At 39.6% G+C, this 21,604-nt stretch overlaps 1 protein-coding gene across 5 annotated transcripts in view; it reads left to right on the forward strand.

Annotated features, from left to right (window-relative positions):
* The window catches only part of DCLK2 (doublecortin like kinase 2), an 84,308-nt gene that overhangs the window by 22,326 nt on the left and 40,378 nt on the right, over nt 1-21,604 (forward strand). For 4 of the 5 annotated variants that reach the window (XR_014223383.1, XR_014223384.1, XM_082237632.1 and 1 more), the window contains exons 2-5: nt 2,139-2,473; nt 17,281-17,383; nt 19,136-19,255; nt 20,930-20,980. Coding sequence is in view for 3 of the 5 variants with exons in the window: in XM_082237632.1 (XP_082093758.1) it covers nt 2,139-2,473; nt 17,281-17,383; nt 19,136-19,255; nt 20,930-20,980 (609 nt within the window). In the remaining 2 variants the exon portion in view is untranslated. The remainder of the gene's footprint in view (nt 1-2,138; nt 2,474-17,280; nt 17,384-19,135; nt 19,256-20,929; nt 20,981-21,604) is intronic. The other variant, XM_082237631.1, reaches the window with a different exon arrangement.

Here is a 21,604-nt window from a genome sequence, read left to right on the forward strand (position 1 = left end):
CCATGGAACTAAGTCTGTCTTGATCACCCTGATGGATAACCTCTGCAGAGAACGGGACCAGGGAAGTGCTTCTGCTTCTTGATTTCTCATTGGCATTTGATACTGTCAACCATGGTATCCTCCTGGACCAGCTTTCAGGAATGGGAATTGGGGGCATTGTATAACAGTGGTTCCAATCCTGCCTTCAGAACCGAATCCAGAAAGTAGCATTGGAAGACCGTCTTTCTATGTTATGAGGTGCCGCAGGTGACTGTCTTATTGCCAGTGCTATTTAATACCTACAGGAAGCCATTGGGAGTTATCATTAGGAGCTTTGGGGTGAGGTGCCATCAGTATGTTGATGGCACTCAGCTCTATTTCTCCATAACATCTAGATCAGGAGAGGCCGTGCAGTCCCTGGGCTATTGCCTGGACACAATGGATAAGGAAAAAACAACATGAGCTTGAATCCTGGCAAGGGGGAGGAGGCACTATGGGGGAGTAGTTCCCAGGTTCAAGACATTGGTCAGTTGCCTACCCTGGGTGGGGTTTCACTCCCCCTGAAGAAGCAGGTTTGCAGCTTGGAAGTGCTTTTGGATCCAGCTCTGGCACTGGAGGCTCAGATACCTTCAGTGGCTAGAAGTACCTTTTTACCAAATGCAACAGGTTCAACAGCTACAGCCATTCCTGGACTGGAAAGTCCTTGCTATAGTAGTTCATGCATTGGTTACTTCAAGACTTGATTACTGCAATGTGTTCTGTGTGTGGCTTCCCTCGCACTTGATCTGGAAGAGTGCAGAGTGCTGCAGCATGAACCCTACAGGAGTGAGACCTTGTCAGCATATAATACCTGTGTTCAGAGATCTGAACTGGTTGCCAGCTTTCCACCAGGCCAAGTTCAAGGTGTTACTACTAGCATATAGAAAATAATAAACAAACAAACAAACAAACAAACCAAGATGCTCCACCAGTGAACTTGAATTCCTTTCCAGTTTTGTGTTTGTGTGGATTGATTTGTTAAGTACAGTGGTACCTCGGGTTACATACCTTTCAGGTTACATTACGCTTCAGGTTACAGACTCCGCTAACCCAGAAATAGTGCTTCAGGTTAAGAACTTTGCTTCAGGATGAGAACAGAAATCATGCTCAGGCGGCATGGCAGCAGCAGGAGGCCCCATTAGCTAAAGTGGTGCTTCAGGTTAAGAACAGTTTCAGGTTAAGTACGGACCTCCGGAACGAATTAAGTACTTAACCCGAGGTACCACTGTATCTGCATGCTACTTCTCTCTTAGCTGTTTCATTTCAAGAAACTACACTAATGGTACTACCGTCTACAGGGGCTCCAGCTGGAAACCTCTGGGTAGTTTGAGGCTGACCCTTGTCACGAGCCACTGAACTGCATGTAGCAATATCTACTTAGGGTGATGATTTGTTTTCCTGGGCAGGAAGGATTATAGGGAGGACTTTCTGTTCCAGGTAGTTACGGCCAAGCACTGCTACTCAGTGACAGAGGATCTGCCTTGCATAGGATGCTAGGTATGCAGTCCCTGGTGTCTTCAAAGAACTGCCTGAAACCCTGGAGAACCGCTGCCATTTAAAGTAGACAATATTGACCTCAGTGTCTGAGTATAAGGCAGCTTCCTATGTTCTGTTCCTAATTCTTTGTATGCAATTTTACCTAGCACTTGCATTTTTCAAACCTCTCAAGGGTGATAGGAAATTTGAGAACCCCTGATCTAAGGGGTCTGAATATGTTCTGTGGCTGTAATGCACAGGGCTGCTCCAATCCAAGCATGATTATGAAGTAAGGTTTCGTATATGGAGGGATGGAATGCAATTTGCAAATATTAAAATAATAAGGTGCAATTTGTAAAGAATGAAATAAGAGCTTAATTTTCAGCGAGATTCATCTTTGTTAAAAAAAGAACTTTAATCGGTGAATTATTATCTAGTATCTGATTCCTGAAAGATATCTAGTTGAAATCAAGTTGATGGTGTGGTGTTTTCTTTTTAACTTTTGTGCAATGATAGGTTTAAATCGAAATCATTCTCAAACCTATGAGGTAGATGGGATATATCAGGTGAATACAAAGGAGATTAAATAAATGGAATGAAAGAAATAATAATGTTTGCGTTTTGTCTCCCATCTTCTACACCAGGTGAAAGCTATGTCTGTGCATCCAATGAGCCATTTCGGAAAGTTGATTACACTAAGAACGTTAATCCTAATTGGTCTGTCAACATAAAATCTGTGTCATCTCGATCCCTCACATCTTTGACATCTGCAAGAAGTGAACTGAAGGAGAGCAAAGACTTCATTAAACCCAAGCTGGTAACCGTTATACGGAGTGGAGTGAAGCCACGGAAAGCTGTGAGGATTTTGCTGAATAAAAAGACTGCTCATTCCTTTGACCAGGTGTTGACTGATATAACAGAAGCTATTAAGTTAGATTCTGGAGTTGTCAAGAGAATTTGCACACTGGATGGAAAACAGGTAAGTTGAATTTACAAGACTGCAATCTTAAATTTACTTGAAATATTCAAGTGACCCAGAGTGACCTTTTGCCTGTGTTGAGCTGTACTTGTCAAGTTAATCTCATCAAACATCTTCCCCTTACTCCATTGGACAATATAACACAATTCCTGCCTTCTTGAAATTGAAATAGCCTTTTTCTTTTACTGCGGCAATGCCTAGATGAAAGTTCATTTACTTGTATTGTCCTCCTGCAGTTTAACATGATGAAAGCTCACTATAGAGTTTGGCAGACAAGGCACTTTGCTTCCAATTACCAACTGATTGAACTTAATTTCTAATGAGGTAAATTGCTCATGCCTCCAAATCTGCTTGGGCAGCACTTTTTTAATATATCATTGTAATGTTGGAAGAGACTGAAAGGAGTTTGTTAGAAGCTCAATTCTAAATGGCGAATCGTGTTCCACTTTCTCTTTTTGAAATGCACAGTTCAGCATGTTATAAAAATATATATTGTGATATGTCCTCCTTGACATCATAAGAAATAGATGAATTTTAAAAAAACAAACATAGGGTTTGATTTTTGAATTTAATAAGACCTTGAACACCTACACATACATGAGACTTTTAAACACGGGAAGCTCTTAAAACAAGAGAGATTTCCTCCCAAATGTTAAAGTATGCATTCTGGTAAAAGAATATGATTTATGCTGAATCACCTAGCATGCTTGGAGCCACAGATCAACATATATACTATTATATGAGAAGGTATAGCCTTCTTTCTCTCCGCAGACCCAATTGACAAAACTGCAGCCCATGCTATATAAATAAACTGCTTCACAAGCTACTTTAGGAGAATATAAATAGCAGATTATGGAATAATCTTTGTCAACCAGAATGGGTCCAAGCATCATGTGCCTATGGAAGCATAGTGCTTCTCCTTTGTTCAGCTACTGACTGAATCTTATTCAAACAGGAAAATATTGAGTCTATGTGGCACTTATGTACTTGAATTCATTTCAGATCTTTGCCTTGCCATTCCCTAAAGACTCAGGTGTACATATTTTTTAAAAATATATATATTTAAAATATATTGCACTCTTCAAGGCTATACCATCTATTGACGTTCAATAATACTCAGCATTTATCTGGGACTCCTGTATTACTTAATTTTCCTTATGTGAGAAAAGGTCATATAATCACCAGGAGTGTTATCTGTGGTGCGCTGAATTCACAGTTCCATGGACACCCACAGTGTCAATTACCCAAGGTAGTAGCCAAATATTACTGAAACATAATGGATTTGGGATAACATTGTTGATAACTGAGCCCCAGAATCTTGATTGTAGAAATAACCTCCAAGCTTTATTCTAGGCTCTTTATGAGGCACAGCTGAAACTGCCAATGTGAGTGGAATAGATTAGGGGGGGGGGCGAATACAAACTTGTTTCTTTTTTTAAAAAAAAAGCAAAACAAAAACATGTATTTTTGTCCCTTAGGGCAGCTCTAAACAATATGGCTTCAGCTGCAGTTATTGATTTCTCTGTTAGGGAAACATGTGTACTTATTAACAACACAGCATAGTCTGGTAATTTACTGAAGCTGGCTAATAGATTCCACTAAGTCCCTACTCCAATATGCCAAGGGTTTCACCATGACAAAATCTAAATCCACTACTAATTTTAGTTTGCAGTGCCCAAATGGGACCAGCAACAAAATGTTCCACAAAGTGTGATATGCTCTTGTTCTTGACTGACTGGCTGGAAACCTTTAGGATATTTCCACTTCGGGATAATTCTGTCCCCTCTTCCATATAGTTTTCCATTTTACACAGTTTAGTTCCACTTTTGCATTCACTTTACTTGAAGCAGGGATCCTGGTTTTAAATTAAATCAGCTCAGTTTGTTAATAAACAGTAGATTTGTATTTGTGCATCTAAATCTGAACCTTCGCATTTTATCAGAAATATATTAGCTTGGCAACAGATCCTGATTGTGTGAAAGAAAGGTGGAAGGAGACACTTGCTATTTGATAATTCTCTGAGGAAGGATACTAGGCTTCTGTAATGAAACAGTACCTAAAGCTAGTAGAAACATGTTTTCAAAGGTTAATGGAAAACTTTTTTAGAGTGAAAGGCTATATACTTTTAGCCACAGATTCTATGGATTGAATTACACTCAAAACCTCATAACCCATTGAGTCAATCACCCATCTCTTACTACCTTTCTGAGAAGTACCCCATCCCGCCCTCCCACTATATATAAGGGTCTAGTGACTTCTGTTTCAGTGTATCTGAAGAAGTGTGCATGCACACAAAAGCTTATACCCAGAACAAACTTAATTGGTCTCTAAGGTGCTACTGGACAATTTTTCAATTCCCCCCCTCATAACTTCTGCTCCACTGCATTTTTTTGTTATGTGTATTTTAGCGATTTGGTTAGATTAGCTAATTCCATTTCAGATAAAGACTGCTGAAGTCTACTGAGAACTAGATTTAAACTAGAAGAGCCAAGTGAAAACTCTTTACAAAACCCCTATGTAGCTTATGGAAGCTTTTCTCTCCTTTGATTCTCTGTGGTATAATGAAAGCCAAACAGGAGAAAACCAGTCAAGGACAAAATTTTACTCTTGCAGGCTGCTGCTTTAAAACAAAAACCAAAAACAACAACCCATAAAACCCCACCAGTTGTGAATTGTGGGGGGAAAGGGAATCGTATCCTTGGGATATTACTGTTTTATTTAGCTTTCAACATTATGCCAGCTGTTTTTTCAGCTTGGAATGTAAGTAATCCCATAGGCTTCCATTTTGTAAATGTCAACACCTTTCCCTCTAGAATTTGGAAATTAGATGGCTAGTCAACCAGCAATTCATTCATTAACACGTTTACTGATTTCCAGAGGCAGATCAGTGAATGTAACATTTATATTTTTGCAGTAGGCTAAAATACACTCTTTGTCTTCCATTCATGCAAGCGAAAGGCATTATCAGAGAACCAGGACACATAATGCACATAACACAAACAAGTGTCTCATTTAAAATTATATCATAAATCCAACATATAACATTTGCATGAACATAGATTATACATCAAAGCTTAAATACATTTCTGGAGTTGTAAAGTACATGAACCAAATACTGCATAGATATTAATATTGCCTATACAACACAAGTGAAGATAACACATCTCTACACAATTCAGAATATGTTAACCATATAATCTGGTTGTGTTCAATGTATCCTAATGCTGACAGACACATTTTGGCTTGTAACAATCTTCTTTGGTGGCATAAGTTCAAAAGAAGCAATGCCCAAATATATTAATGCTGCAGTAGCTGCCTTTAGGCAGAATGAAATGATCTTTATCTTCAAGGCTATAGCAGAGTCCAGTTAAATGCAACCCTAAGCCTAGTTCTCCTAAATAGCACTCAAATGCCAACATGAATGGATGTGTTTTTAAGTTGCTTTCTAAAACTCTTTATTAGTCTGGGTGATTGCTGTATCTCCAGAGAGAGGAAGTTCCATAACTGAAACGCTGCCAGCAAGAAGATTCCTATCCCACATTCCCTCAAAAAGCCCATCAGCAAGATCACAAGAAGGTATCTTCCATCCCTCTCTTGCAGAACACAGGTCCCAGGTTGGGAAAAGGCAGTCCTTCAAGTATTTCAAATTGAAATCTTGACCACTTGAATGATAACCCAACTATATGGCAGAGCAACTGAAGCCAAGCAGTAATGATTGTAACAGGAAAGGATGGTATGGAATGAATCACATCCTACTATGTGGGATCATGACACATTTTCCTCTCAGCTGCTACAAGAAAACTGTCTGCTCCACATCCAATCTAGGTTAATATACATTTGTTGAGAACTGGAGGAAGGGAGCTAAATGCAATGCTTTTCATCAACTAGCTTGTTTGGCAGTCTAGTTTATATTCTGGCATGCTAGGTGGAAGGTAAATTAGTAAATAAGTTTTGCTTTGATACAGCTTTGTTCTTATTTGCACTACCTCTGCAGACTTTAAAAAGGGTTACTGAATTAACAGTTGTCTCTTACAGTTTTCTGTTTTTTAAATAAAATACAAATGACTGTTGTTCTCTTACAGGTGTAGGTTGGTTCCCAATGCTACATCAATGATACATGTATTATCCTTCATTCCTGAAACAGAACACCTCATTCCATGTTATTCTCCTCTGTGCACAAGATCATATGGTGAAGCTGCAAAATTAGCTTACAGACTCCTTTGTTTGCTTCTCACTGTTAGTACTGTGAACAGAATTTATGGGCATGTGTCCTAATTGATGGGAAAACATTAGGGTTTTTTCTTTTTTAAAAAACACAACTATGTTATGTTTTACATAATTTCAAATATGACTACAAGCAGGTTAGGATAGAACATCATCCCCAAGAGGGTCGTTCAGAGAAGTGGCCCTTGTAAAGTCAGGTCTGTTTAAGAGAGATGTGATTCTCTTTGGGTTAGTATCTACGACTGACCTCAAAATTGCCCCTGCAGATCACGTGTTAGCTCCACAACTGGAAAAAAGCTGAAGGAGAACAAATAATTAGATTTTTAAAATAAAATGATAGAAAACCAGATAGCTAATGAAAATAATATCACCTAGTAGAAAAATAATTGAGAGAAGTAGGAACGAAGTGAATAATGAAGAAAAATAGTTAGGGAGAATGAGACAGGGTGCATGGGAAGCTGTTTTGCTAGCCTGCACTATTCCTTTTGGACTTGTCTGTCAATTTTAACCAGCTGCATGCCATTCCATTGAAACTTCCAACTTTATCTTCTCTCATTAAAGCAGCTTCTTTGTTATTCTTTTAAGCTGCGTCCTGTTCTTTAGCCCGTATATTATAATATCCTTGCCAATTTGTCAGACCTCCATGGTGTGAGGGTTGCTTTGATGGATGATAATCTGCCTTTGGGCTGCCTCTCATTCTGCCTGGAACTTTTTTTTTTTTTTTTTTTTTTTTTTACTACAGTTCTATAGCTAACATTCCCTGTACCACCTGCCTCTCTGGTAATTCTGTTCACTCCATTAGATTGAACATGGGGTACAATCAATAAATCTTTCTATTGACCTCATAATTTGCTCTTATTTCCATTACGTTCTTCTGGTTATCTAGATGGCTCTACAGTTATCAGTTGGCATTTTAAATCTCTGGCTTTTATCACCAGTGCATTCATAAAATGAAAGTGATAATGTACGATAGCGTTCTCCTCCAAATGTTTTTGTCTGCAACTTGCACCGTCTTGCCATTGGCTGATGGAAGTTCTGGCCCAAAGGCTCTGAAAGGAACTAGATTGGGAATGGCTAGTGTCTTTATATTTGTATGAAAGAATGACTCTCCATATTTCTGTGAATATATAATGCATAGTATATTGTAGCATTATACAGCAGCTGTCTGTTTTTTTAAACATATATGTCATGCATACTGCATACTGCATATGCATGATAAGATACCTGCATTCATGGGCATAGCCAGGACTTTTGTTAGGAGGAGCAGAACTGACATAATTGGTCGGTCAGTTAAGTATTTCTATTATTTTATTTGATCAGGGGGAGGGGCAGGTGCTCCCCTGCCCCCCCATGGGTACGCCCATGGCAAATGGTTTGTGTGGGCCTGGGCTTCTAAATACAGTTGAGTTTAGAGACACTCACAACTAATTCTTAGAAGTAACTAAATAGGTTTGATTTGCTGTATATTCTTTAGAGCAGGCATCCCCAAACTTGGCCCTCCAGATGTTTTGGGACTACAACTCCCATAATCCCTAGCTAACAGGACAAGTGGTCAGAGATGATGGGAATTGTAGTTCCAAAACATCTGGAGGGCCAAGTTTGGGGATGCCTGCTTTAGAGAGTATAAGTATGGGAGATGTTCACGAGTTGAGTAAATTTATGCCAAAATGCACAGCTTATCTTTAGCTTATAATAATCAAATGTCATTGTCTCTAGACAGTTGTATGTGTACTAATAATCAATACACCTTGTAATGTTTGCTAATACTGTGGTGGATATATACTGGGGTTGGGCATGTCCACCTGATCTAGTCTGGGGCCCAATTTGGTGCTTTGAGTCAGGTTCAGTCTGACCCAGGAGGATCTGGACCTTAACCCTTTCCAGACCCTGAACCAAACTGGGGACCTTTTGCAGCCCTATTTGTTTAATTGTGGTTTGAAACCCTAATTACACATCGTCTGTGGTCAGGAAGAAGAGGAAAAGGCACAGGCAGAGACTCTTGCCTGTGTCTCTTTCTCCCCTTTCTTGCCACTGACCCCAAGTTTGATTAGGGTTTAAAATCCTAATTAAACATGCAGTCACATGACCACCACCCCCTACCTGAATCACTTTGGGTAGGCTCGGAGTAGTCCAGGGCTGCTTTAAACCACTCTGGGCAAATCCCAGATAAACCCAAATCATTCAAGTTTGATATCCAGGATTTGCCTGAGGCCGATGCACAGCCTTAAGAGTTATCAGCTTTGGAAGGAAATGTAGAATGACCTCTGTTTAGAGTTTCTTTCAGTATTATGAAGTTTTATAAATTTGTTAAATGAAGACATCTGTTGGGTGTGCATTATATTTTTTGTTTCCTGAATGCTGTTTTCAGTTGTGAAAGTAATCCAAATGTTTTCAGTTTGGTTAATAATAGGCTCTCCAATTTCCAAATCACTGTTTTTATTCGTAAGTAAGGTTGTAAGTTGTCCTCAAATAGATGCACATGAATAATCTTTTCTTGGATTTGTACTGGAATATTAAATTGTAATCTCTGCTGTATGCCGTAGTGGCCTGATTAATAACTAGTACAGAAAGATATTCAGTCTTTCGACACTGGCAGACTGTTAGGTGCTTCTGGTCATATTGCCTGGGTTGTCTGATGATCAGGCAACAAACCAAAGAATATATATTTCAGTACAATTTCTTACTCATTCCAGAATTCCATTGGCAGCAAGGGGTTATATGCTTTCTTTCCCCTTGCTGTCTATCATGAATATTGTTGTTGGCTCATTTTCAAATGATACATGCAGCATGAGCATTGACTGTAAGCAGTTGTTAAGTTTTCTGGGTGAAATTAGAATAGATCCACTTTCTTCTGATTGTAATCAATAGCGTCCACCCTAGATTTGACCCAGAAGACTTGAACAACTATAGGCTGGTTGCAAATGCCTTTGTCTTGTGCAAGGTTCTTGAGCAGTTGGACGGTGACCAAATACAGGCGTGCTTAGAGACTGATTTTCTATATCCATTGCATTTGGGGTTCAGGGCCAATTTTGGCATGGAGACCACAACAGTCAGGAGATGGATGAGGAGTATCTTTGTTGACTGTCCAAGATCTCTTGGCAGCTTCTGAAACAGTCAACCATGGTATTTTTCTGGGGAGACTGAGTTGAGAACAAGGGGGCTTGTTTTCCAGTAGTTTCACTTCAGAAGGTAGCAATTAGGGGGTGCTGTTCAGCCCCTTGGAGTCTCTATAGTGGTTCTTCAGAGTTTGAATTAGCTCCCATGCTGTTTAACATCTACTTGAAACTGTTGCATGAGGTCATCCAGAATTTTAGATTGGGTTTTAGGATAATTTGCATTGGAACATTTTTAATTTGCATTGGAGAATTTTATTGTGTCTTAGTAAGTGATCTAAATTAGCATGTTTATTTTAATTGTATTTAGTAAGCAAAGCAACAAACTTTGAAACTGTCAGGCTTGCCTAATATTTATTTGCAGTTGGCACCCATTTATTGTTACCAGTGTTCGAAACTCCCATTGTGTTTCTAGATTTTGTGACAGGGAATTTCATTGGTGCAAGCAATTTCTGAGTTCTGGGTGCAGTATTGCGCCTAAGATTTCAGATTAAAACTGCCACTGCTATGTAAAATAACTAAGCAAGTATTAGAAATCACCCCAGAATTGGCCCTGCTAAACATCTTCCAAGATAATAATGCCCATTTACACCACAAAGAACTCATAACCCACCTACTTTCAGCAGCCAGAAACATCATAACCAGACACCGACTGAGACCTGTCAGGAGTAAGCATGGACCAATGATACAAAATAGTATGGGAAACAGCCTTACTAGAAAAATTAACCAAAAACCTGAAACTGACATGGGGACAAATAGAAGAAGGTGCATTCACCCTGGTATGGCTCCCTTTCTGGTGCGTCTTATAGAGCGAAAAATACGGTAGTTTTGGAAAAGTTTTCACCCCTGGCTCAGGAGGAAAGACTAGAACCTCCCATTCACTTGCACTGCCTGCCTCCCTTATGCATGGGAGGCAGCGTTTGATTTTGGGGGAGGCTTTGATTTTTAGCAGCCACATCATGGTGCATTTTAACTGCACCATTAATATAATGTCTACTTAGGCCATGCATAGGATTATGCTGTGCAAGTGGGAGGACTTCAGCTGCTCTCAACCAACCTCTTATGAATTATCTTCCTGATTACAGTCAGTGTAAAGTCTAGACACAACAATATAAAACATGAAATGTGAATAGATGGAATCTATGTTAAGATAGAGGGACGCGAGTGGTGCTGTGTTCTAAACCACAGAGCCTAGGGCTTGCCAATCAGAAGGTCAGCGGTTCGAATCCCCGCAACGGGATGAGCCTAGCAGTTCGAAAGCACATCAAGTGCAAGTAGATAAATAGGTACCACTCTGGCGGGAAGGTAAATGGCATTTCTGTGTGCTGCTCTGGTTCTCCAGAAGCGGCTTAGTCATGCTGGCCACATGACCTGGAAACTGTCTGTGGACAAACACCGGCTCCTTCGGCCAGTAAAGCGAGATGAGTGCTGCAACCCCAGAGTCGTCCACGGCTGGACCTAACGGTCAGGGGTCCCTTTACCTTTACCTTTATGTTAAGATAATATCCATGCAAATCTTAATTATGTTAGAGACATGGCAAAGAAGGTGCCCACTCAAGAAATATAGATATATAGGGAACACCCTTGTGCTAGGTTAGACTGTTTAACTCAGCATTGTCTATTCTGAGTAGCACTGGCTCTCCAAGGTCTCAGTCTTTCACATTACTTGGAACCTGATCACTTTAACTAGAGAGGTCAGGATTTGAACCTAGGACCATCTGTATGCAAAGCATGCACTGTACCAGTGAAATGGCCTCTTCCTGATGCTTATGTGAACCTTAAATGTATTAAACATGAATTCCTGTTCATAGAAATGTTTAATTAAAACATTTCAATTGTGCCTCTCAGTCAAACAATATAAATACAATAAAATAATCTATTTAAACACACACACACATCTAGCTTTAGATCACAATTTCTTTCCAGCCTCATATCACAGCTGGAGTTGTAATTGCAGTCTGTCCAGTGAGGACAGGACTAACTCAAATTTGCATTTTGACATTTTAATTGGTTTAATCTTGCATCTTTTATTCCAAACTAAATTGAGTTGGCCAGTGAGTCATTTATGTATTAGAAATACTGGGATAAGTGTTTTTCTTGCAGTTCCCTTCTTCGAAATACTCTAATTGTAAGCAAGAGTTTTATTTTAGGTGCAACTTATATTGTTAAGTAGCTCAAATATATTTGTGTTTGCTTTTTGCTTTGCTTAGTAACATACCTTCAGCAACAGATAAACTGCTTGGTGCCTTTTGTTTTTATACTTACAAATTGATCTGCCAAACCCTTTTGGTAAATCCCCAATTTATCATGCATTAATATTTCAGAACCATTTAACACCCTGCTATCTCTAGATTCTGACAGTATAATGGGTTGTTTGTGGGCAGAAAGCATCAGCTATGGAGAATTTATTTCTAAAATGTAGTTCATTAAGCTATAGTTGCTTAAAGCTAACACTGTGTGTTTCTTTGTATCTCGGTTTCAGCCCCTAGATAATCTAGTGGTTTAGTGTTTAAGGACAAGAATTAAAACACTTATATCCATTTGCCTTCCCACTGCCCCATGCAGGTCCTTTTATAAAAGTCCCTGTGACACTTTGACAGTAAACAATCTGCAGTCTGAGCAAGCAGTGCTATTCAGTAGGGAGGAATTGAAGTGCCCTTTTCACCTCCTACTATATGCTGCAGGCTGCAGAGATAATTTTTTTAAGTCTAGGCCTGGGCTTGTTGGTGGCAGATATGAAATGGGAAATGAGTTGCTGACCTATTTCTACAGCAAGCTTTCCTTGCATTTTGCACTTTAAGGCCCCAAACTATTAACACAATGGTCTCAGACAGTTTAGCTGAACAATACATTAATTTTAATAGGGATGTACTAACGCGAGAGGATGAGGGAGTTCTTCTTAGAACAGGCGCAGAATGGTGATTAGAAATACAATGTGTAAATTGGCAATTAAGCTTGCACATCCCTAAAAAAAAATTGTAAATGTATCAGAGAAGAACAATAAACCATGTTCAAAGCTCCTACAGTAAGTTGAATCCCATCTTAGTCATTCTTGGAGTAGGGCAATTGAAATCAAAGGAAAGTAATGACTGAGTTAGGTCACATTGGTTTTACTAGGTTTTCCCATTGTCTTCAACCTAAAGTATTCTGCTCGGAGTATAGCCATGTTGCTTGGAGGATTGTTGGTACTTGTATTATTGAATGCAATAGAGGAGATTGTGATTAAGGCTAGGGTGCTGTCCTTAATTAGATGCTGCCATTATATTTCAATAATACAGTAGTACCTCGGGTTAAGTACTTAATTCATTCTGGAGGTCTGTTCTTAACCTGAAACTGTTCTTAACCTGAAGCACCATTTTAGCTAATGGGGCCTCCTGCTGCCGCCGCACTGCCGGAGCACGATTTCTGTTCTCATCCTGAAGCAAAGTTCTTAACCTGAAGCACTATTTCTGGGTTAGCGGAGTCTGTAACCTGAAGTGTATGTAACCTGAAGTGTATGTAACCCGAGGTACCACTGTACATGCAAAGTGAGCACTGATTCACACTGAGGTGGAATCTACACATATATTAAAAAACACTGTGAAAATGCTTTTTTGAAAAACGTTTTGAAAAATACATTGAATTTGCCATAGCTCGCTGTCTTCATCTAGTGTTACATTTACAGCACACTTTAAAGGTTTTTATTTGCAGCTGTATAGCCTAGTCCTGAGTATTTCTAGTTGAGCTGCTTGTCATTATTTCTCAACTAAACACACACACACACACACTCCGCTGCCAATTATTATTGGGTGTGCTGTACACTCAAGCTTCCTTTTCTTTGTCTGTTAAACTGAGCATTTCCTCTTTCAAAACGTTAAAACCATATCCTGTTTCCTTGACATTAATATTGTCCAAGGCCATAGGTGGCATTTAGATCTTGCACAAAAGAGAATTTAACTGTCTTTCCCTAGCTTGATGTTTTACTACAGCTTGCATCTGAGGTTGAGGGCTGCTTTCTTTTCATCGAGGCTTTATTCCTTTTGATAGAAGAATGTCATCCACTATTTGCCTTGAAACAGTTCAAGCTTGTTTTCATTTACTTGGAAGCGAGCCAAATTCAGGAGACCATTGTTAACTGCACCTTGGAAGCAATGTAACTATCCTGGAATGGTTCCACTCAGAAGCCCTAGATGTAAGCCTTTAGATTTGCAAGAATAGCGCAGCTGACCAGGATTGCTTTAGCTTATAAACAAAATGAGCTGTGTTGCTTTTCTTTAACAAGTTAAATGAATACAATAGAAATCAGCTTTAGTACTGGGACTTCCAAAACTAATGGAAACATAAAATTAAATAGAAAGGTAATAAAGGTGATCAAAAGCATGGCTGAGAAGCCCTTTTATCCATGGAGATGTGTCTAGTAGCATTTTTACTTGCTGCTTGTTCAGGAACTTTTCAAATAATATATTCCACATGTGCAAATGTAAACATAATGAAATTGCTGCTCATTGGAGGAGTCCACTTATACATAATAGTCAGCAGAAAATCTTTACATTAGAAACCATAATCCTTTTGTATATTTACTTTATCGTATTCATAATCTGAAAAAGATAACATTCATAAAATGCAGTTTTTGGTAGCCATATTCACATGTGACTATTCAGCTTGGAGACTGCATTCAGAAAAGCAGAGCTTCATAGCTGCAATACACCTCTCTTCAAATTCCAAATAAAAGTACTCATTTGCCTACATTTGCAAATCCCCCTCCTTTGTTCTTGTGATGTTCACCCCTTCTTAGTATTTTCTTTACATTTATTATTATGCTACTGTAAAAGGATCAGCTGCATGCCTAGCACTGCACAAAAGGGCTTTCCCAATCTGTGTTAGATCATGGAACAAGTAGACAAAGAGAAATGGACAAAAAGGGGGCAAAATTGCTTTAGAGCTTAGGGTGTTCAGTTTTCTTTTGTGGTCTCGTAGTGTGGGCATGCACCTTTTCCAGCTATTGTACAATGAACTCCACAACTGATGGCTTGAATGATATTCAGGAGTTGGCTGGGTATGATTTCTCTTAGAGTGTGGTTAATTTTAAACCTTTACAAAGAGAGGAACAATTATTATTTTTTCTGTACAGAGGATAGATATTCCTGTTGATCAGGCAGGCTAGGAAAGAGTTAAGTATTTGTCTTGCCAAAACTGCTTAACTATGTTGAGGTGAATTACTTTTTCTCCAGACTTATGTAGACATTTATCCTTTATCATGAGGTTATGCTAAAGCTAACCGGATACTGGGAGGAGAGAACGTTGTGTCATTGAGCTTGATAATAGAATCAAACAAATGCTCAGTGCTACATGTTTCAGCCTACAGATGGTCTTACTGTAAGTTCAGCCAGCTTTTATCTCTGGTTTAGCTGCTATGACAACTGCACTGCTTTCAAATGCCTTGTACAAATGATCTTTGAGAGTGCTGAAAGTCATTGATATTCTGAGTGTTTTTCTACTGCAGGCAGCAACAAACCTTCCCTGTACTCCAGCTCATATTTACTGTTATCATAGAGGGTAATGAATGCACATTTTGTCATTAGACAAGTGGACTGAAAGTGATAAAACTAGGATTGCATATTTAATAATAAACTAAGCAGTTACAAGAGAGTATGCCCCACTGAAAACAGTGTGGCTTACTTCTGAGTAAACATGCACAGAATTGCACTATAATTCTTTATACACTCCCCCCCCAAATCACCAATAGCTTTTTCTTCCTTTTCATTTCTGTTTATTTTATTTTCCCCCCTTCTGTTTTGAAATTCTGGTATTATTTCATGAGGGGAGGGGGGGATAAGTGAAATTAATATTGAACTCATGTGGTCTTAAGGCATGTTCATAATTTGTCTGTTTTGTTTTTGTTTTATTTTAAACATAGCTGTGTAAAGAAGGCCTGCCATTTATTCTGAATCGACATAATTGTCACATGAAAAGGTTATTTTTAAAATACACGACCAGGTTGCAGTTACATCAATGTTTCCAGATCCAGTCAGAATAATAGCCACAAAAAATAGTCTCCCCCATTATCCAGGCGTATCATCCCCCATGGTGGGTAATCTCATAACTGTGGTGGCGAGATTGAGAGCAGGCAAAAGGAACCAGTTTCAGCATTTCAGAAAACAGTTCACCATTTCAGAAAACAGTTCACAGGCACATCAAAGGCTTCCCAATTTCAGGCTTTTGGTGCCTTGGTTCCCACTCATGGTTGCAGTACTCAGACTCCCAGCTCAGTTATTGTTAAAGGCTTTATTCCAAAATTCACTGCAATGCCCAAATGTAGATCAGACCACAGTTTACACAGTTCAGAAGTTCACAGCAGAGCTCTGAAATACATGGTTAGGAGTAAGCTAAAATGTCTTGACACTTAACACGCTCCCTGAGCTCCCCTTTTGAAGGACAGAGTGGGCACTGTTCAATCAATCCACCAATCAATCAGTCAGTCAATCAATCAATCAATCAATCAATCTTTTTTGTGGTCAAAGACCAGACAGCAAAGTCAACGACAACAACATATGTGACATCTGCATGAAGAAGTGGACATAATTTTAAAAATTCCCTTAAAATTAATTACATTGAAAATAACACTCCTTCAGCTAAAGTCTGTATTCCAGAGATTAAAAGTGCACAGTTGTTGTCCCGAAATATGGGACTAGGCAAGCCAGCAGGCCCACCTATGAGTTGTTTGGGTCTGCTTACACCAGCATAGCCATTGCAGCATTCTTAGTGATGGACATGTAGTTGACATGGCTTGCCTCAGTGTCTGCTCTAGTCTTGGATTCCTCCTTTTCAGGACAGAAGATACTTCACTAACAAGGTGGGTTGCCAGAATCAAGTCAGGTAGTTCTACTGTGCCAGTCAAGGCAGCCCATAACACTGATGTGGGAATCTCTGCCAACAACAAACTGGGCACGTTCCCACCATCTAGACCAGCGTTTCCTAGATCTCTTGGCCCTCTCCAGGATCCAGTTCTGCACATTTGTCCCATTCTTCTCCCGCTATGACCAGCTCTGCCGAGATATCTCAATGCAGTTCATGACAGCTGAGCTCATTTGTACTCTCTAGCACTACCAGGAAATTTATAAAATAGCTGCAGTTTTGTTCCCCTTTCGACAGAAGTGAATGAAATTTGTAGGCACAGTAGTTCATTCAGAGTAGATACAGTCAAAATTAAATTTTCTGCCAAGTTACAGACAAATCTTCAGGGAATTTGTTCTTTTAAAAATGAAATGGCTATAATGTTTTGATTTTGAGATGGGATACTGAGGGTGTAATTCCTGCCACCCCTGACTAATTACTTCCTCAGGAAATGCAGTGTTTAACAGAAAAATGGTTGCCTACCCTTGCTATGTGCAAAGCAGAAAGGTAGCACAAAATGTAAACTTCTCTCCTTAGTCTAGCTGGTCCACTCAGTAATATTCTTCTTTGCTTTTTATTTATTTATTTTTAAAAAAGGTTACCTGTTTGCAAGACTTTTTTGGTGATGATGATGTTTTCATTGCCTGTGGACCTGAGAAATACCGTTATGCTCAAGATGATTTTGTACTAGATCACAGTGGTAAGTACTGTCTGTACATTTGTTTTGAACCATAAGCTTCCAGTGCTTATGAAAGCACTGAGTGACATTGTGACTGCATATCCCCACCCCCATATACATATTGCACTGATAGAGACTGTAAATGGGGTGTATCAGGTGTTAGGGGAGGAGTATTACCTCTGGCAGAAGACATGCCATGCTCCTTCCTGGGTAGTGTGTCCACCTTTCCCCACCCTGTACTCAGTTCTCACCTGTGGCTCCTCGAAGCTGCATGCGACAGTGGCCACACCCTGAGAAATGGCGTTGACTGGCTGGCTAAACCAGGTGAAGGTAGCCAATGGGTCTCAAACCTGCATGCGAAGACAGGCTATGGTGGATTGAGTGGACAAGACCAATAGTGGGTCCAAGGATCAAGAAGGCGGTTTCTGCAGAGGGAAGTGAGAGGAAGATGAGGCTTGTCAACCTGGGAAGGTAGCCAATCTAGGGGAAGGAAAACACTGATCCTAAACCTCCGATGCCTTGTGGGATATCTTTGGAAGAAGAAAAAGCTAAGGAATAAATGCTACACAAATCCATAGTAGAATCAAATCCCTAAGACAGTTTGCTTCTGCCTTGTATGCCTTCTGACAACAAATGCAGACAGACTGGTGGCAAATGTATTGTTCTTCTTTCCTTTGGACCACATCAGCGAGGCTGAGAGTAGGGTCTTGTTGCCTGGGCAGCCCAGGACTTCCATACTGGAAGCATAGATGAAAACCAGAGGTGGGTTTAGAGGAGAGTGACTGCTTTCGTTGCACTGGGCACTGAGCCTTGGGGGCACAACAGGGGTCGCTGCAACTATGATTTAGAATGGAACACAAGAAGCGGGAGGGGGCACCTATTTTTCGTGAGAAATTTGAGACCCCAAGTTCCACCACTGTGAAAACCTAAACTCTGTAAAGGGGACCTGTGAGGGAAGGACATACATTCCTGCAAATTGGAGGGTCTTGTGCGGTCCATTTTAAAGAAACTATGCCATCTAGAAAAATATACCACTAGCATTATCCCTGTGCACATCAAGATGGGAAGATGATGGGATGATGCAATAAGACACAAAGGGTTCCTGGAGAGGCAATATGGGGCATCAAGGCATTCTAATCCCTGGGATCCATATGAACCTGAATCATAGAGTTCTGCTGAAGGACCTAAGAAAACAGATTTGCTAGAGACTGTTGTTTATTAAAATAGCTAACTGCACAGTAGTCTAAGGGGCAGTTCAACTTTCAGTTTAAAACTTCTAGTGTACATTGTGTTGCCTATTCATCATGTAGGAGCAGCAAACAGATTGCAGTCTCAGTGGGCACAATAATCACAATAGTTGGATTGGAAAGACACTGGTGTGAACAGGTGGAAGAGGACTTGCTCCAGTCAGTTTTGATGAAATATGCAATATGTTAACATTCTTTTATATTCTTTTATTTGTAAAATAAATGATCTGCTTTTCCAACAGAGATGAGACATATATAAAATTCATATGTACACTCTTCTATTGTAACAGGATAAACAACCAAATCTAGTTTTAAAGCAACCTGGAAAAAAATTAATTTTCCACATTTGACCAGATGTCAACAAGTTTATAAGCTTATAAATTTATAAACTCCTTTTGGTTCATTTAAGAAAAACTGTTTATGAAATGAGTATGTTTGGGTGATAAATCTAGTTGGTAGGTGGTTTTGTTGGAAGTGATTGCAACTCTAAAAATATTTCTTCTGCTACCCATCTGTTTGTTTACAGAATGTCGTGTTATGAAATCCTCTTATTCCCGTTCATGCGGGATATCAAGGTATTCTGGGTCTAAAAGCCCTGGATCTAAAAGCCCTGGACCTTCACGTCGAAGTAAATCACCAGCTTCAGGTACAGCTGCCTGGGTGGATGGGGGAAATGTGCATTTAGAACCTTGTTTGTTTAATTAATATATTTTCTGCTCATCAATCCCCAGCAGCTTACACACACAATATGTCTACCAATAAAATAAATAATTTTAAAACAGCAGAACAATAAAATTAGAGCCAATAGTTGTTTAAATATCATTTGTTAAACAGCATCAGAAACCCTTGGCAAATAAATAGGTTGACACCTGACTGAAAAATAACAAAGTCTATAGCAGAAAAGCACCACCAGGGAAAGAATGGCAAAGTACCACCACTTAAAAGGCCCTGTCTGAGATCACCACCTACATCACTACTGGCAGCAGATAAAACCTGCAGAGGGGCTTCTTGAGGAAGACCTTGGCACCCATGGAAGTTCGTGTAGTAACAAGTGTTTTTTGACATGTGCTCTTCCTTAATGACTGTGCCCCACCATGACCCCCTATTTCTCACCTTAATCTCACCCAAAAAGGTGAGGCAAAATTACACACTCCCCAAGCCTGAGGGAGATGCAAGGGTTGCAGAGGATGAATATGAATAAATTCAGTTGTACACATTTAAGTGTTTTCCCTTCGTCCACTCTATTCTTCTTTTGGGGGCCCATGACTTTCTTACTCCTTTTTTCTCTTTGGTATCCTTAGCCAACACAAAATGCATCTTCCTTCTTCCTATCTCTTTGTGTCCCCCCTTTTTTTTACAGTGGTTGTTCAGGTTATATTAGGTTTTTTTGCCCCAGTTATGTTTTTGATTATGTCTTTCAGTCCTGCTCCAGTGTCAGTATTTTAAAATATCAATGTTTTAGGGAAAGTGGTTCACTGACAACCGGAGAACAACAGATTGTTGATGTGCTGAATCAAAAAACTACTCAGTACAGTGGCCCAACAGTACCATCCAGAAGTTTGGACTTAAGTGTACATAAGGAAGAAGACAGAATAAGTCTACTGGCTGTTGTTGTCATTAAAGACCTGAACATAGAGCAAAAGACTTGCTGGTTTTCTTACTGCAGAGTCATATGAGATTCTCTCCCAGGCAAAATATTAAAATTCCCCCACCCACCCACCCAAGCATATTACCTTGCCCTCTAGGCTTTTTCAGCTTTTGGATGGCATATTTCATTTGTGTGGCGTAACAGTTCATAAAGAGAAATTAGACTTTGGAACATAATAGGCGACTGGAAATGAGAGACACATAATTAACCACCTGAGGTGAAAGTTGGCAGGTTAGCTGAGGGCAGCTACCAGGTGACTTTATCACAAACAGGTTATTGAAGTAGCATCCACACACCATAGGGTCAGGCCCAAGGTTTGGGGAGATGTGAAAGGTTTGAGCATTCATGATGCATTTGTAAAGTTAGTATTTGATCCGTAGGCACAACAGACCTAATTGTTTTAGGGGCTTTATCCCATCTCCAATATGGCACCCCTACCTTTCCCACAACTCAAACAATTTCCATACAACTCAGTTTATCTGGATCTCCAGTTCTATTAGTTCTTAAATTACTTTAAATTGGACTGTGCATAGTAGTAAATATAGGTTCACTGTAAGCCTTTCTGGGAAACTACTTCTTGCTTTTCCCCTTTTTATGTTTTCTTTCTTCCTTTCATGTCTCTGAATAACCTATATCCTGTCTTTTTCCTTTGTGTCAATTGAATGAATACAGTAAAGAGGGGTGGTCATTACTCCAGTGCTTACTCTTCAGCAAAATCCCCAGGTGAGCCATGGCAGTTATGGCTGTGTACCAACACTTGTCTCCTACCTTGTCATTTTTAACCCTTCCGTCTGCTTCTGTGTGCCTATTATTTTGCACTGTGTGTTTTTATGATTTGTAAAACAAAGACATGGTGAGTTTATCCTGTCTCTAGGTAGACCTTGGGAAGGAAGAACTTAGGCATCAGACACCTGTGGTTAGTATACAATGGAGCTAAGTTTGTTAAGGTATAATCCAGCCAGTGCACAAGTAGTACTGGGTGGGGGCGGCAGTATATTTAAAATTCTGTATGAAATGAGCAATATTAGCTGACAGCAATGGTTCCCAAAACTTAAATTCAAGTTTAAGTGTGGTATGGCATGCAAATAAAGCTCAAAGTTGAAACAGAGTACTGTGTCTTTTAAAACACTATGCCCACTTATTTAGAGAAGCATGTGAGTATTAAGACACTAATTAACTTGTGGACTGATCTATGTAAACTAGTTGCTTGGTCCATGGTGGCATCAAAGTTTTATATTACCTGACTTAACACTGGGAATTTATCTAGTTTGCAATAGAAAAATGTGATTGAAATAAGCTGCCTTGCTTCTGCTCACAGTGAAAAAGCAAATCATTTTGTCTCCGTGT

The sequence above is a fragment of the Podarcis vaucheri genome, assembly GCF_965113315.1.
Source record: "Podarcis vaucheri genome assembly, chromosome: 9".
Classification (NCBI taxonomy): domain Eukaryota; kingdom Metazoa; phylum Chordata; class Lepidosauria; order Squamata; family Lacertidae; genus Podarcis; species Podarcis vaucheri.